Source organism: Cryptomeria japonica, chromosome 3 (assembly GCF_030272615.1).
Source record: "Cryptomeria japonica chromosome 3, Sugi_1.0, whole genome shotgun sequence".
In the NCBI taxonomy this organism is placed as follows: Eukaryota; Viridiplantae; Streptophyta; class Pinopsida; order Cupressales; family Cupressaceae; genus Cryptomeria; species Cryptomeria japonica.
This window is the reverse complement of record NC_081407.1, coordinates 662,653,587-662,672,179: the sequence shown is the minus strand read 5'-3', so window position 1 is coordinate 662,672,179 and position 18,593 is coordinate 662,653,587. Positions and strand designations below refer to the sequence as shown.

Below are 18,593 nucleotides of genomic sequence, written 5' to 3'. Positions count from 1 at the left end.
GAAGTTAGTTGTTGCAGTTTGCTAACAACGAGGTTGTTTGTCAAGACTGGTCTAGAGAATGCTCCGTTGTGTTGCTTAAAGTGTTGCAGCTTGGAGGACATGTTCATATTGTCCATGCAGTGTTCCAATTCAATATCCATGTATTGGTTTGCTTTGTAAGTGAAGTTACATTGTTCTTCTATTTAGCATTATCATTTGTGTTGGTTTATGGCTGACTCGGTTCATCCATTTGGATCATACTCTTTTGGTTCCGATATATGCTTTGGAAGTTGAGTTATGGTATTGTTATGGGTTTTACCATGGCGTGTGAAGACCCACATTAAGTAATTTGCATTGGATAATGTTTTTGGGTTGACTGGTTAACGCGCTTTATTGTTTATCTACACATTTCATTTGATGCCAACTTTGGAGGATGTGTTGTTGTGTGTGGTTCGTTGGAATCGACTTAGGAAGACATGTTGTGATGTATTTGGGTCCTCTTTATCTCCTGGAGTGGACCACATTTAGCGCAATTGCTCATGGTGACCGACTGTGTAGAAATTATGTTTATTCTATTTGTGGCCAACCTAGTTGAGAGGTTTGTGAATAAAGTGATAAAAATAGATGTGCAGATGTGTGAATTGGAGTGTGGATTGATAGAGAGTATTCTGGAAGCCTATGTGGAAAGAAGTGCAGATATTAGTTTGTGATGAGCCATGATGATCATATTCTTCAGTGTAACAGAGTTTTGAGGCAATGAATGTGTGAGTTGTGTTTGCTATGATATTGGTCACTTGAATCAGAAGTTCAAGGACTATTTCATGATCAGGAGATCTGTTCATTTCAATTCATCATTCCTTTGTACTTGTCAGAAGATAGTGAGTCCTTTTGGCAGCTTGTGTAGATATGTATCTTGCCCTAAAATCGTGCATCTCGACTTGCAAGTCCTTTGTATCTTACCCTAGCCTACAAGTCTAAATCAGGAGTAATAAGCTTCCTTGGCCTTGTGCCTCAAACATTGTATTCAATTATTCATATAGTGAGTTTGATTCCCACGTGGGTTTTCCCATATTGGGTATTCCACATAAATATCTAGTGTTCATGTGTTTGGTATTTGGTGTTTCATCTTTCATTGGTGCTTAGTTGGTTAAAAAAAATAGATATGTGTTTTTAATTAAAGAAAGTTTAAGGATTTGCTCAAGACTATTCACCCCCCCCCTCTCAGTCTTGTGGTGTGTTCAACAAAGGGGACCGATTATAAAGTAAAAATGACTTATTTTACATATATGGGCCCTCTATTTTTAATGGGACATTGGAGAATTAAAAGAAGACTTTTATTTAATAAATTGTGCTTGGAGAAGAGGTTCAAACCTCTTGGGTAAAGTATTGAAAGGCATTTTGGGAATTCATCCAAAAATGTTGAGTCTTGATATTGGATACTGTTATTTCTTCTAGATAGATTGTTATCTTGGTTTGTAAGAACGGAAACCCTTGCAGGCAACATTCTCTACGTAGTTGATGTTATGGTAAATCGATGTATTAAACAAAGGAGACGAAGGCTGCTTAAATAGATTTACAAAGATGATGTTTCTAAATGAAACAATCGTGAACTAAAGACAGAAAAGGAAACTTCCTAAAGCAACTAAGATGACCATTAAAGAAACATTACATTATTTTAATACCCTCCCTTAATGGTCATCATTCTAACTACCGTACAGAAGACATAATCTGCAGGTCTTTTGATCACAAATGCATAGAAGGTTGCCCCCTTTTGGTCCCGAATGCTTAGAGAAAGCTGCCCCCTTCTCTTCAGAACGCTTTGCAAAATGAGCCATATGCTGAGACCCTCCCCGATTCTACAAAACTTCTGGAAATGACCAATATAACCAAAACAAACTGAGATTCGTCCAACCTGATGTTGAGAAACAAAATTGTCCCTCCCTGTAGCTAGAGATACCGAGAATAGCTTCTCAAACTGAAACCACAATTTAGAGGAGAAAATTGCCAAACCCGAATTGCTTCGAAAAAACAGCCACAATTTTGTGGAAAAAATCCACAAACCCTTGTGCAGACCGTTGCCCTAGCAACTCTAGGTGCGATCCAAAACAACTGCAAGAAACCATGATTTTTTGTGGAAAAAATGAAGCAAAACCCTCTTTACAAGAAAAAATATTATTTTTGGGAGAAAATCACACAAAACCTAGACACAATTTTTTAGGAGAAAATCGAAAAAAACAGACATGATTTTTAAGGTGAAAAATCAATCAAAACCAAACACGATTTGTGAGAAGAAAATTCGATCAAAACCAGACACTATTATTTAGGAGAAAATTGAAAAAACCCATCAGTAATTTTTTGAGGAAAAAATTAGAAAACCTATACAGATAATTTTTGAGGAAAAATTATAAAAACCCATACATCAAATAATTTTTGAGGAAAAATTATGAAAACCCAACAGATAATTTTTACGGAAAAAATTATAAAAAACCCAGAATAATTTTCTTTTTTAGGAAAAAAATTACAAAAAAAACACAACTAATTTTTTATGGAGAAAAAATTAGAAAAATCAACACTATATTTTTATGGACAAAAATTAGAAAACACATTCAATAATTTTTTTGAGGAGAAAAAATTATAAGACCCATACAATGATTTTCGAGGAAAAAAATTATAAAAACCCTCTCGAAAAAGAAAAAAAGTCCCCAAGGCAATCAAACACGTACAAACCAGAAGGTCTCGCGGAAGGAAAATGCCTCAGAAATCGCACGCAGAAAAATGCAGTCGCATGCGGGAGAAAAAACGTGAAACCCTTCATAGAAAGACCAGAAACACAAAACAAAATTGCGTTTAACCCAAGCCGCAAGTATACAGATGCAGAAAACCTCTTGTCATGGCAGGAAACGAAAATGCGGGCTCAACCCTTCGTCCATGGGCAAAACGACCCCCGCACAAACTAAAAGGGCTCATGAATAAGCAAAAAAGGCCCATGAATAAGCAAAAAAGGCCCACGAAAACAAAAAAGAAAAAAGATCATTGCAGAGAGAAAAAATGCAACTGCGCGTCTTCAACCAAGCCTAAACCTACAAAAAATCCACGAAAACACACGGGTTCACAGGGATTTTGCTCTCAAACACAGATGCACAAACACCCATGAAATCGACAGCATTCACAAGCACGAAAAACCCACGAACAAAATAAAAGATCCAACGATTTCAAACAAACCTCCAACGATTTTTATTTTTATAAAAAAATCGAAAAACAATTTCTAGAAAAATTTCAAATAAGAAGAGGCTACAAATTTTTTATTAAAAAATTCGCCAAATTTTGAAAAACCCCATCGGCCCACTCCAATACCATGTTATGGTAAATCGATGTATTAAACAAAGAAGATGAAGGCTCCTTAAATAGATTTACAAAGACGATGTTTCTAAATGAAACAATCATGAACTGAAGACAAAAAAGGAAACTTCCTAAAGCAACTAAGATGACCATTAAAGAAACATTACATTATTTTAGATGTTGAAAGACACTATCTGGAGAATTTCTTGGTGTTTTCATAGAGGAGACATAGTTGTGCTTATTTGTGGAGAATTTCATTTCAGTTTGCAGAGGTATTGACAACCAGTTTTGTGAAGGCCGAAGTAGGAGGAGATTGAGAGAAGATTTAATTGTTTATTGTTTGGTTTTTCTTCATCCAAGCTGATCATACATTTCTAGAGTTGACCATAAACCTTCCACTTGGGTGTCTTTAAGGAGTTTATAATTGCTATTTTGGGGCGTTTTGAACCTACACTTCCTTGCATACCTTTAGCATACCCTTTGGAGCAGATTGTGAGGGTTAGCTTTCACTTTGGAGTGATATTTCGGTGATTTCTGTGAGCAGCTCAAGCAGAACCAGTGTTGTATTTTCTGGGTATGTGGGAGTTAGAGATGTAGTGCATTTTTATGAACAAGGTTGCTGTTATTTTTTAAAAAAATTGAATTTCCAGATCAGAAATAAAATCTAGAATATTCAGCTGTGTAATTTCCGAGTATTATCTATTTTTCCTGAATTGGAAGTGTTGCAATATTTCCTATTTATCTGCAATATATTTGTCATTTGAAAACATTGCAAAAACAAATCAAAATACATTCCAAAACAAAAAAATTCAAGCACAAAACAGGGCTGGTTGAAGGCACATGGAGACTTTTTCTCTAGCTATGGGCCCATGTGGCAGCACCTTGCATTTGTTGCTTCTCCTCAAGTATGCAATAGTGCAAGTGTTGATGAAAACTTGATAATGGCACATGAATATTCAGATTTTGTTTCAGACATTGCAACCATTCTGATAGCTGCTGACACAAGAATGCAACTATGTTCTGCTTACCACAATGGATTCCCTAAATTTATTAATCTTTTAGCATTTCTTTGCCATGGACATGCATGGGAAGGTGATAGCAAGGATACATATTCCAGCAATACCTATTAATTCTCATTTTTCAGGCAGAAGGTTGCTTTGAAAAGAGTGAATGCTCATGCTATTCGGATGCTATTCGGATGATCATCATTAAGAAGGCATCAAGACATTCCCACAATGCACAGAACAAGTAGAAAAGAAGCTTACAGAAAAATCCTATCAAGATCTTAAGGTTTTGGAAGAATGTTTAATGCTTCTGCAGACAGAACTACTATCTGATCCTTCTTTCGGCCATTCAAAATCTCAGTCCTTACTCCTTATTAGTGAATGCATTTTTCTACAAAGCTATCCTCTCTTTATGGCCTTTAATTTCCCTTCCTGCCCGACTTTGTTCAGCAATTAAGAAGGAAATCTGACCAATTTCATCAAGGTTTGCCAATTTTGATCTGAGAGACCCATCAAAGTATCCAGTGTCACAGCCATGCCAAAATTTAACAAATCAAGCAAACCTCACAAAGGAAGTAGAGTACATGATGATTTGAAACTTGGGGATAGATTGCATGCAGTTTTTGTTCTTTCCACAATAGTAAGTGGAATTTGTTGGGTCCCAAAGTCGCTGCTCACACTTCTAGAGAGATCAGTCCACTTCAAGGCCAGGGATGTCATTCTTGAAGGTGGATAGACCAGTTCATCAACAAAGTGCAAGCAATGACAAGCCAATTGCTAAGAGTGGATAATATCTCCTTCACTTTGGGCCCAAATAGACCTAGGAGGTGTTCATAAAGGTAATATTTAACAAGATTTAATCACAACTAAAAATATACAACATAAATAAATCATAGCAATATCCAAATGTATGCTTTGAGCACAAATTTAGTCACTAGATCAGAGACTAACCTACTGCTACAACCTCTATTAAGCTCATACAGATGTGTAAGACATGATCCTCTAAGGATAAAACTGCTATGGGTTGCTTCAAAGTCTTCCTTGGATATAATACCGGATCATGCAATGCATAAAACTACTTCCTATATTTGTTAATGATTTTGTTCATTTTATTGGTGCATGAAGGGTCAACACTTTAGGACCGGTGCCTTATATTGGGTTACAAAGTCACAACCAACCAAAAAACACAACACAGAGAAATGACAAAAGATATATAATATTAGCAACTAAACATATTTAACAATCCCATTCCAAACTTCCAAAAACCCAAACACAACAAAGAAAAGACCACTATCTGCAATGCATTAAAGTGTTACAACACTCATCAAATTCTTATTACTTCACACCAGCAAATGTAGTGATAGAAAACCTTAAGCTAATAAGAGCCTGTCACATTTCATCGCTTGCAAATCTTTCTAAAGATCCACAACTAGCAAGGGAAACATTTAGTTACAAATATTTGCTACAAGATTGCTACCTCTTCGTGATTTGCAAGATGAGATTCTTTAATGGTGACTGCACAAGCAAGGATTGAAACCCTAGAACTTGCTCAACATTGCAGTTGCATGGAAATGAAGAAATGACCAACATTAAATATATAGCACTATGTTTGGTTGATGAATCCTTCTAGAAATCGACTAAGGATCGGATGTCATCAATGTTGTGCGTAAAACAAGCCAAGATCCCTTGAAGTCCATTGAAATGGCAGCCTAGAGCTTGCATGCAAATCATTCACATCAAAAACACAACCAATGCATTATTGCATTCCTATCTTTGTTGTTTCAGTTGCAAGTGAATTTACTTCATTGAGATGACCAATTGCTTATAAGTGAGAAAATTCCCTTTAAGTAGTTACGACATCAAATCTAGTCATTAATTATGACTTGGGACGTGCAAGGAGGTAGGTGGGCGTGAATAATGCAAAATGTGAGAGTTTCAAAGTTTTGGGTTTCAACGTTCAAGAATACCTCAAAAACATACCACTTGACAAAGTTTGAGGATTGGGAGTATGGCATACATCCTCAAAGCAAATAGTTCAGGATACCCCCACATCTCTAACTCTAAAAAGATAATGGAAGGAAATTATCAAGAGTCGAGGATCAAGGTTACCAAGGAATTCACCCAACAAGACATGCAAATAAGAATTAGTTCTAACTTAGGAATCTAATAAGATGAATAGCATGAAACACCAAGGATCGAGAGTCAGGAGTATCCCTTCCTAGACAACCAAATAATGATATGTCTGAACCTGATACCAATAAGATAAAATAGTGGAAAATGCCAAGGATCAAGGATTGGGAACTTCATACCTTATACCACTTAAGATGTATTCTTGTGACACTCATTCCAATAAAGTATATTGAAGGAAATGTCAAAAGTCAGTGATTGGGAAAACCAAGGGAAAAGTATTCAGGTGAAGGGATACTTGAGAACTCGATTCCAAAAGGTAACTTAGTATAAAGGATCGGGGAATTAGGGGTTGGATGAAAAGAATGCCGATAAAATAAAGTCCAACAACTCAACAAAGGTAAGGAAAAGAGTGAGGGTTGGAGAGAAGGGATGTTTGGAAGGAAAACTATATAATCCCGATAGGAAAAGGGAACAACTAAAAAACTCTATAATCCCAATAGGAAAAGGGAACAAGGCAAAGTAGTTGGAAAAAAGATATGCCAAGATGGGAAACTCTAACACAAAGCACTCTCCTTAGTAATTTAAACATAAAACCTCCACACTTAAAATTTGTTGGGACCTTTGCAACTCCTAAAACATGATAGACACATGGGGGTGATGAAGAACAATAGTTAGGTAAATATGACAAATGGAGACCCATAAAAACAATTCTTAGATCAGTTATATGTGATGGGCAAAATGAAGCCTAAACGCACAAAGGAGTTGGGACTTGAGCACAAATCAGCACCAACAAAGTAAGTCCTGTTGTGACGTTTTCACACAATGCCCAATTGCAAATGGGGACCACCCTACTTTTTAGGCCCTCTCGGTCTTTTGGCTTTTGTTTGTTGGGTCTTTTCACAGCAGTCTCGTCAGTCCGCCCAGTTTGCAAGTGTTTAGGAGACAATTTGATCAAGTCTATAGCTCATTTGAGCAAATTTGGCTAGGTCTGGAGCTTATTTTGTCCGTTTCAGGGTTTAATCCTTCAAACTTGGATTTGAGGCCTTTCCTTTAGGGTTTTGGAAAAACCGAACGTTGTACTGGAATCAAGACCCTTTATGGAACCTACACATGAAATTTGAGCGAATTCTAAGCAACTTTCTATTTTTTAGAAAGTTCCTATTTTTTAGGGATTTCACTGCCTCCCGGATTGGTCTAATTTTGCCAAAAATCAAACTTACTATTTATAGCAGTTTCTATTTTTAGTAAGTGCTTTCCTGGCCTGTTTTGCCCTAATCCTAACACTTTGAAACACTTACTATTTTGGGAAAGTCTATTTTAGCAGGCTCTTCATAGGCAGACACTGAAGATTGAACATTCCTAAAGAGTTGTCTAAATCTGGAAAGTTTGAAAAGGCAAGCCACTGATCAGAAAAATGGCTAGGTATGGAAGCCCATCCCAGAAGTGGAAAACTTGAAAAATCTTCTAAGTCTAGCATGACAAAGCACTTCAATTTCACACATGACATCCCAATCTGGCAATTGAGCAACATTTTGATTAAGCTTGAGAGGCAACCAAAGGGAAAAATCCATAATTCCCTAGAAATGAGGAAATGGCGCTCAATCCAAAAGAAGGGCACTAAAGTGGGGTGATGGAGGAATTTCCTCCACCCCCCAAATTCCTTGCTCATGTGTTTTTGGTGCCCAAATGCAAGTGTGGGTGCTAGGATGTGGATGCCAAGGAAAGTTAAAAAAAGTGAAAATTCCATCACTAAGGTGTTTTGGTGCCCAAGGAGGAAGAAGGGCGCTAGAAAGGGGGTGTGGACAAAAATTCCTCCACACCATTCTTTCCTTCACTATGCTTATTTAGCGCCCAAGTGTGTAGAGTGGCACCAAATTGAAGATGCCATGGGAAATCCAAAAAAGTTGAATTTCCTCCACCTAGTGCAAATAGCACCCAAGGTCAAGAAAGGGCGCCAATTCCAAGGTGCCATGGAAAAGTGTGAAAATGAAAAATTCCTCCATGATGGTCAAATAGCACCCAAGTCTGGCATGGAGTGCTTGATAAGGGAAGTCAAGGAAAATAAAAGAAAAAGTGAAATTTCCTCCACATGATGAATTCCACGCTCAAGGTCAATTGAAGATGAAAAAATTCAAAGGCATAGAAATTGAAGGTCAAGGATGAACTAAGAAAAAAAAATTCCCCCTAGAAAATTTTTTGAAAAATCTATTTTCAGGCATCAAAATTCATACAAATTTCAAAAAAATTCAGATTTGGATTCGTGAGAGAATTTTCTCTCCTAGACCCCGAAGCTCAAATTGGAAAAATTCCTAAAAAATAGGCAATGTTGAAAATTGAAGAAAAATCTCCTCTAGAACAAGGAAAATTCGGAACTTCAAGAAAATGCTTCCCGGATAAAGTTTTCTCTCTCCAGGGGTTTTCTCTCTCCTGGGGTTTCTCACCAAGGGAAAGTCAGGTCAGCGCATGATGAATTAATGGAGCATTTTTTTTTGCATGCAGTCGTCACATTTAAGGCATTATGGCTAATTCATGTAGTCATCACATGGGGGGATGATGGACATTTATGGCAGCGTGAGCAATTTTGCATGGAGGAATCTTTATTGCACAATGGGGCAATCTTTTGCATGAAGGTGCATTCATTGCATAGTGGGCACTTTTTGAATGTAATGGTTAATTAATGCTTTATGGGTGCCATTTTTGGCAGGAATGTAATTAATTGTATATTGGCACAATGGGCATTTATTGTTGGTTCCCAACTTGTTGCATCATGTGTGGGGAATCTTTAAGGGAAAACCCTAATTAGGGTTTTGCATGAAGCCTATATAAAGGGGTGAACCCCCCTCATTTACAAAGAGGGGGAGATTTGTATGAAATTGTTGCAACAGGTTTTGAGATAATAACAGTGAAACATTGTTCTCTAATGGTGTCCACTTAGTTATTTTTCAAAACTTGCATGGTTTCACCTTCCTCACTTAGAGTAGAAGTAGTATAGTGCTTTGATTTCAATAGAGAATGTAATGGTGTTTAATGAATTTCCATGGTTCATACTTTTTGCATCTGTTGATTATAAGTTGCAGTGTAAAGTTAGCCTAAGCCACCAGATTTGTGCTAAGTTCGATTGTAAATAGTCGTTTGGATTGTGCAATGTTGGGTATTCAAATGCACTTTCTCAATGTGAAAATCCTTCAACATCCTTAGAAGATTGTACCGGTTCTTGCGGAGTTGTAGTTAAACTTAGCAAAGTAGAGCTTGGCGTATTTGGAATTTGTCCACTAAAGCATTATCTATTGGTATCATTGCCCTTAGGAGTAGATTTAGATCCTTCTAACCCTTTCCCCTTTATTTTCAGTTTAGTTCATCTGAAGCGGAAGCGTCACAGAATTGCTATATCCGATGATGAAATTCCAGCCACAGCAAAGAAGTGAAAGAACGATCCAAACGTAAGTCCCCTTGGATTACCAGCCTATCACATCAAGCTAACTAAGTCACATCCATTGCGGATAGGAACCTTGGAGTCGATCGTCTAAACTCACTGCAATCTTAGCAAACAATCGTACTTTGATCAAGAGAGAGTGAAGTGACCGTTGGAAAACTTTATTCTGTGTTAGGCGCTGTCATAAAAAACACGTCAACAAGTCCCAATAGAACTATCAAGGAGATACTCTTTCCATGAAAGGAGTCGTCACTTTTCTCTCTGCCGATACAATTATTACAAATTGCTCAATAATCTTGTTAGTGATTATGAGCTAGTTTTTGCATCATAATGGATTTAGTTCTATGGACAAGTTGGGGTGGTTGTAACACAACCAAAGCCCATTGCAAATGCAACTGCAAAGCTTGTGTATATTATTTATACAAATGTAGTGAAGTCTTTAATCACAATTGAAGATGCTATAAAATCCAACTCATTTTTTGACAACAAAGCATTTGAATTCTAGAATTGAAATGTATATAATTCATTCAAATATGATGAAGTTACTGTTGAAGGAGAGGTTTAGTGTAAGTCACCAATACCATCTTCACCTAGAAACATAAAGATCCTTATATATACTTGGTGAGGAGGGTTGTGTGACTATTTATTCATCAACTTAGAACCCTTTACAGGTGCAATGTGTTGTATGAGTCTTGAACAAACCACAACATAAGATGAACATAAATCTAGCACATGTTGGAGGTGCTTATGGCACCAAGTTAATGTAATGTCCCCTTTTAGGAACACTCAAATATATCAACTAAACTGCAATGTATTCAACAAATGAACAATCAAATGAATAATAAATTATTAGAGAACTAAGGATTAATACATCTTCATGAATTTCTGATAAGAGGTCTAGTTTGTAGGCCTAAGAAAATGATATTGATCTAAAAGAAGATCTGCTTGCTTCTCCTGAATAATGTCATTAATTTCTTACACATCTAACTATATGGTGGTTTGCTGTTCCTGCTGTTATGACTCTAAAATTCATGCAAAATAATTAAGTATATATCCGCTTTTATGTAGTAGAGGCAAATGTCCTCAATCTGGTTGCTTTCTCTGATTAGAATCCTTATGAATATGCAACATCCATGAAACCTTCTCTGATTTGTATAATTGAAATATGTGTTTCCATATTGGAAAGTTCTTTTCTACTAGAGCAATTCAAATCTAGAAATCGATAATTGATAATATTTCTTATTTTACACAACACTCTTACATGATTTTCAATCCACTCTACACTTCCTTTATCTTATACTGCTATGTTGCTGACTGAATAATTTTACATTCAGCACACTTATTTTTTATTTTATCCACCAAATATCTCCCCGACACACATTATTTCCTTCCCACGATTCTCTGTCTTCCACACCCGATACTCTTTTTTTTCTCCTCCTTTCTTTCCGTCTCCCTTTTCCTTTATTATTTCCCCCTTTTAAAGAGCCCCATCCTATTGAAGGAAGGCTGGGGGTTACGTCTTCCCAAAGAGTCATGGGAAAGGGGTGTGGCTGCCCACTCGGGTCAGCCACAATAAATAATATAATATGACTAATTAAAAATGAGCATATAATTATGTAATCATATAATAACAATTATTATAATAATATAATATCAATATCAATATTAATATTAATATAGAATATAGAATAATATGATAATTGTTTATCAAATAATAATATAGTTGTGGATAAAACATATAATCAGTAAATAGTATAATTATAAACATATACTTTGGAAAATTAAAATATAATTATAAATTGTGAATTTATATAACTGTAAATTTAGAATTTGTGGATTAATAATGGTAACATATAAATGTTGAATATGATAATATCTATGATTAAAACACAAGAGCTTCCACTATTAATTAAAAAATCTAAATAATGTAGGTGATCATAAATAAGCTATAAATAATAAGGGTCATTACAAAAAAAATATAACACAATTGATTGCAACGGCATGTGCAATAGCTACCAATAAACTCCAAAACCCTATTTATCTCTTGCTTGGTCTACATACAAATATGCAGCTTGTTGAATGACGAAGTCCATACTTGTGCAAGTACAAAATTGCTGCTTAAGGAATGGTTAAATCCAAGATGCCCACCTTGATTTTGAGCATCTAGGTTCAAGTTCAATCTGACTATTTATTGATGGGGTACACCACATTGCTATAGAGAAAATCGAAGAAAAAATAATCAAGACTAACTTGTCTGCATATACCTACATGAGAGGATTGATATTTGTCTAGACAAACAGTATCAACTTAGAAACATGGAGAAATTACAGCTGCAACGCACCCCATCTTAGGAAAGTTATGAAGTAGTTAGAAATGCTTGTAACATGTTAGTTGAGGGGCTTCACCCATTTGAGACTTATTTGAAGACAAGAAGTCCAAACGGTTTCTCCTAGACAGACTTGATTTTTCAAGCTCAAGTCCAATTAGTGGGTCTTTATGCACAAATTTATTGGTTTCCTTATTCAAATGTTACAGAGTATCTCAATTACGGTGCAGCAGCAAGGTTGAGGCTGGCGTTTCAAGAGCAACTACAATACTTCAAACAAATATAATTTACGAGTGGGAGAAGCCTAAATCCTGCAGTAACCTTTGGACAGATTTAAGGAGACTTCAGTGCAAGCAGTTGGGTTTTTAATGACAAAGGAACATGTTGTTGAGTTGTTGACAAGAAAAGAAAACTTATATTAATCTTAGTTGCCATTCATTATTGACACACAAGAAAAAAAGTTGAGGAACTATGTATGGACTGAACTCTTGGTGTAACGGAAAGGTTTGCCTTGAGTGCATGCCCCTTGGGAGTTGACCGACCTCTTAGACCACCCAGACTTATGCACAAGCAAATTTGGTGAAGGAGGACTTGTAATGTCCCCTTTTGACAAAAAAGGAACAAGAAGTCTACTCCTCTAATCCATAGCATTGTGTGTGTGGCTGGTAGCTTAGCAATAGCTGATAGATAGGTTGTAATTACCTCAATTAAGAGTAAATTAATTAATAGAATAAGGTGTCTGAGTTGGAGTGGGCATTCCTTGCTAGAACACGAGATCATAGAAATTTTGTCTAAGTTAACTAAAAAGATGGAAATGGCCATCTTCTTACAAAGCACAAGAGATCATAGAAATTTGTTAGGACCAGGGGACTAGATGTTATTGTATAGCTTGCAAGTTTTAGGTTTATCCTAACTATTTAATATTTGTATAATAATGAAAATAATGTGCCCAAATGAAAAAGGGCATCAAACTTGGATGGATTCTTGAGATTCCATAGTTGAAACTCTCTCATACTTTATTGGTTTTAAACTTTTATGACAATTGTAAGAAGTCATTGAGTAGGGAATTACTAGGTAGATTATAACTAGCATCTTCAACTAGTTATTTATAATGTGTGTTAGAGTGTGAGCGTTAATAACTACATCTACATGGAGCACTTGGGAGTTACTTTGACCCCACTCAGTCTCAAAAGTCAGGCCACTCAATGGGGAGTTACACTATCTTTGTGGAGAAGAAAGAATATGAGTTAAATGTGGACCAATCATTCATGGTTTCATGCGTCTCCTTGGCCTCTATATCGAGGGCATAGGATGGAGATATTATGCTCATTTTTATACAGGATTATGCTGAAGGAATTCCTCCAGGTTCAGAGTGGTGATCTCTTGTGAAGCTTTACTCTCGATATTGTATCTGATTAATCATTATACATTTGTTTCAGTGCTTTGGAGGTTGGATTTTTCTCTTATGAAGGTTCTCCCACAATATATTGATGTCGCTCTCTTTTATGGTTGCTTCTATTCCCCTCCTCCCTGTCTTCTATACTTGTTGCATTCGTTAAACAGAATACTGTTGAAATTTAGCTAGATCTGAAAACTTCTAACAGTCTCTTTGTAGGATTAAGTAGGCAATTGTTGCATATTTTTTCTTTCAAGACTCTCCTAACAAGAATCTAGATTTCTTAGCACTTTCACCAAAATTCCTGCAAAAGGGACATTCAAAGTAGAAACATGAGCTTCCGTGGGAAATTCTGTTACAATCCTCTTCACTAACACAAATGGGTACATAATAACCTCTTAGATGTAGCCTTGGCTCAAATTTACTTAGACTTTCCAATTCCTAGCAACCAAAGGCATTCAACTTCAAAGCCATATGGTAGCACAAGCTTTGACAATTTCTTGATTTCATCTTCCACCTTGTCTGTCTAAAACTCCAAAGTAGGAAGATTGTCCACATAAAACTAGACATTCACTATCAGTTTCCATGGAGGAAGACAAAGGCTGCTTCTTTTTTGCTGCAGCCTCTAAGGACTTCTGAGACCTTTAATTGAAAGTTGAAAGTTGAAAGTTGAATCACATGCTATTGTGGCGAGCTCAAAGTCAAATAATGTCCCCACTTTATATAAGCATCATTAAGGGATTAGAGGCCAATCATCTAATAAGACACTCCTCACACCAAACCAACAAAATTCTTCGGATATAAAAACTAGGGGGCAACGGAAAACTAAAATGTTCAAGAAACGGAGCACTTAATCTGATATCCCCATCAAATCTTCCTTTGAAAACATTACTGCACTTATCAGTGGATTAATTTCAAAGTCAATTCCTGAAGGTAATATATGACATCAAAAAAATTGGTCTCCACCTTATTTAATGGGGGTTGGAGCCATGAGTTAGTGGATCCATAACACGAAAGAAATATTTAATAAACATCGGATGCACTTGTCTACGATGACCTCGGTGACAACCATATTCTACACCTTGACATAAAGATATTACAAAGATCTCCATACATCCTATGCACTTAGATATAGTGTATGTCATCAAGCTAATAATAAAATTCATGAAGATATATATCTTTTAACACACTTGGGTTTGCGTTTCTTCAACATTTATGTATGCAAGTACAAGGAAGACAGATAAAACAGTTTTTTTTGAGACTGCCTCTCATTTCTTAATAATTATTTGTTATGATGATGGCCTGGGATAAAGAAAAATAGGAATATGACATCCATCAAACATGGAATAAGATATCAGGAATAAAGTGTCTTCTATATAAGTACTATGTAAATATCTCTAACCCCAAACTACACGCTGGCCATCATAATAGAGGCAACAAAGCTGTGTGTGAATCTTGACAGAGTAGGTGCTGCCAAATCACGGCTTATAAGCTGAATGCTACTCTAAGCTTGATAACATTTTTTTCTTGCGACTCTTACTAATTTACCGAGGAAAAAAATAAATTAAGTATGCACCACTGATTGGCCAAGAAGACCGTATGCAAAACGATGATAATAGTCCAATTCCAAACAATGAAGTTTCACTTACAAAGATTTGTAATCCCACCAGACACTGTCTCAACCTTGAAGTGGCTATCAGGCAAGCAATTCCATCTCTTGATCAGAGTTCTACACACATCTCTGCATCCATTAAAAATGGCAAATAATCAGCAGGGGTAATTACAGACGCGCTTTTCGAGTTGCCTTAATGGTTAGTGTATTTAAGCGGAGACAAGACAATTGCTACAAACCTGACTTGGGCTTCCTTTTCCGAGGTAGGCAGGTTTATGTCAATGGACATTGAGCAGGAGGGCACCCCTAAATCTCCATTGCTCTCCTGTTCTACAATCTTCTTCTCCGCTCCCAGCTTACAGGCACCCATTCTCAAATTGCTTTGAAGTTTCTCTAACTATCTTACAACGGGCACGCACTTAATGCAGAAAGTGTGCTCGCCCACTGGCAATGACAAAGAAAATGCAGACTAAATGTTCAAGATCAAACATGCCCAACAACTAGAAGAGCCTCTGGATGTGCGGAGATTTTGCCAGATCTTATAATTGTAAGTGACCCAAATTTGCAGGGCATTGACCAAAGGCCGGTGACCAACCAATCCACGGCGCCCTTTCTTCTCACTTCTCTCAATAACCCAGCAAAGAAAATGATTAACACTGAAGTACTAATCCCCTGAAATCCAGATACCCACTTCTAGGAGGGGAGCACAACAAATATATGAATAACTTCCACACAAGCGCAGACCAAGCCTCCCAATCTCCACTGTTTTTTTAGTACGGGAAGAATCTTGATTGTTCTTCACTGGTACGTGGCCTTCAATTATTTAAAAATCATTTAAAATTTAAAAACCTAACTTCAAAATTACTCCGTCCACGCTAACTAGCGTTTTCGTGTAGGCCATATCTCTGGGAAACTTCGATGGAGATTTTGGTTGGACTTTAGCTGATTGATGTTGTTTTACACGAAATTGTGAATTATTTCGTGTAAAATTAGATAGTTTTGACGTCACTGTGTGCATTTTATTCAAAATTAGAAAGTTTGACTCATTGTAGGATATTATCATTGTAGGAAATTTTGATTTAGATATTTGGTTGGACCTTTGGCTTTAGACATATTTAATTGATATTATTATTATTTTTATTAAATTGTGAATTTTTAATTAAATTTTTATTTGAATTTTTATTATCATTTATATAAATGTGAAAATTTTGATTTAGATATTTGGTTGGACTTTTAGCTTTAGACATATTCAATTGATATTATTATTTTTATTAAATTGTGAATTTTTTAATTAAAATTTTTATTTGAATATTTATAAATGTGAAAATTTTGATTTAGATATTTGGTTGGACTTTTGGCTTTAGACATAGTCAATTGATATTAATATTATTTTTATCAAATTGTAAATTTTTTAGTCAAAAAATTGATTTGAATTTTTATTATTATTTATATAAATGTATTGAAATTGTGTGTAATTTGTTGAATTAAAGAGTTTAATTTATAATTATATTAGTATTTATTATAGCACAAGATTAAAATATTTTTTAATCATTTATAAATAAATAATTATTTGTTTAATTTTTTATTAATATTGTTTGTAAATTTGGAAAATTATTCTTTAATTTTTTTATTTTTTTTTTTTTCTATTTTTAATTGATGTATAAATTTATTTTTATTGTGTAATATAAAAATTTGATTCATTGAGAAGTCAAATCGATTACTAGTGAGTGGTGAAAATATACTACTTTGTTGGTAATACTTTCACAAAGCAAAGACAAAAACAACATTCATAACATAGAGACTAACTTCAACTCTAAGTTTTTCATTACCTTTTATGTATTTTTCAATACCATTTTTATAACTAATTAATTTGTAATGCATTATTTCATTCCAATTTTGTCAACCAAATATGCTTCAAAGGAGGCACAATATCAAGGAAGAGAATAAGGAAGCTATTTTTCTTGCACAATTTTGTTTTAGTTATGAAAAATAAAATATAGGGTAAAACAACAAGAAATAAGCATAAAATATAAATCCTGCCCTAAATCATGTATGCACCTCGTACTAGAGAAAAAGGAATGTAAATAATTAAAAAAAGAAATAAACCCCTTACCATACGAACCTTTAATGACCTTCATGATGTGCTACAACTTATGGTTGATTGTTGAACTAGAGCATGGGTGCTTGATTTTTCAACATAAACTTTTTGCATCCAATCTTCTTTCTTGAAAATGACTTAGGGACGGTTTAATTTATAGGTTTTAGATAGGTTGGATGGATGGACTATATTAGATTTTATGAGATGGAGGAGCGGGTTGATTCTAATGTAGGATAGAATGAGAAGATGACAAGTGACATTGAGTGATTGTTGTATGTGATTGGGACAAAGATAGAGGAGGAGGGCTATGGTTGATTCTCATGTAAAAAAGAATGAGAAGATGACAAGCGACATTATGTGATTGGGTGCTTGATTAGGGCAAAGATTGAGGAGGCATGAAGGGAGGGGATTCGATCAAATCTTGATGAAGGGTGGAGGTTGAATATAATTATTTTGGGCCATATGTAAGATTATGGAGCCTTGTGCAAAGTTGACCTCTGATTATTTTATTTAAAATTTGGTGGGGAATTTGCAAATGATTAATTAGTTGACTAAACTTGATTTGTTTGTTTAACTAATGATGAGAGAGATTTTGGGTTATCGAGATCAAAAGGGAAGGTATATAGGTATGAACAACTTGAAAAACTGAAATTTGACAAGGACATTGAAAACAAAGGAAAACATTATCTAAAAGAATCCAAATTTAGATTTTTTTGTTTGTTTGCCTCTTTGACACTTAGTAACCTATTAAGGATTTCTTATATTAATTATAAATAATGAGAAAAATATGACTAAGACATACAAAATAAAAGGGACTCAAGCAAAAATGGCATTATAGATTTGAGTCCCAACAACTTGTACAAGGCATTCTAAGGATATCCTTAATTTACTCAAAGGTGTGTAATGTATGATTCCAAAAAGTGAGGTGTATGTCTAATAACCTAGTATGAGAGGGTAACCCACTCTCCCTTGTCACTTGCAATCTATAAACTTTCTTGCAAGGTTAACCCAAAATGATAATTATGCCCTTAAGGAGGGCCTTTTGATTATCTCCTTAATTTATATGGCATTAAAACATCAAGGTTCAACTCACCACTTGGTGATTATTTACAAGCTAAGATTACTTTAAAAACCTAAAGCAAAAGGATCATCCATTTTTTAGTTTTTTTGCACAAGAAAAGAGCATACACAAGTTTACCTTTTGAGAAAACATGTAAGTGATAAAGGAATGTTTTTAATTCTCAATATTACTATGTAGCATGTGCATTTCTAATTC

The 18,593-nt window shown here is 35.3% G+C and overlaps 1 protein-coding gene across 1 annotated transcript in view; it reads right to left on the bottom strand.

The window, feature by feature from the left end:
• The window catches only part of LOC131068409 (probable ethanolamine kinase), a 55,270-nt gene extending 39,141 nt beyond the window's left edge, over positions 1-16,129 (bottom strand). Inside the window, exons 1-2 of the mRNA XM_058003596.2 lie at positions 15,459-16,129; positions 15,257-15,348 (exon numbers count right to left, since the gene is read on the bottom strand). Of these exons, the coding sequence (XP_057859579.1) occupies positions 15,257-15,348; positions 15,459-15,589 (223 nt within the window). The 5' untranslated portion in view covers positions 15,590-16,129. The remainder of the gene's footprint in view (positions 1-15,256; positions 15,349-15,458) is intronic.
• Between the last annotated feature and the right edge of the window lie 2,464 nt (positions 16,130-18,593).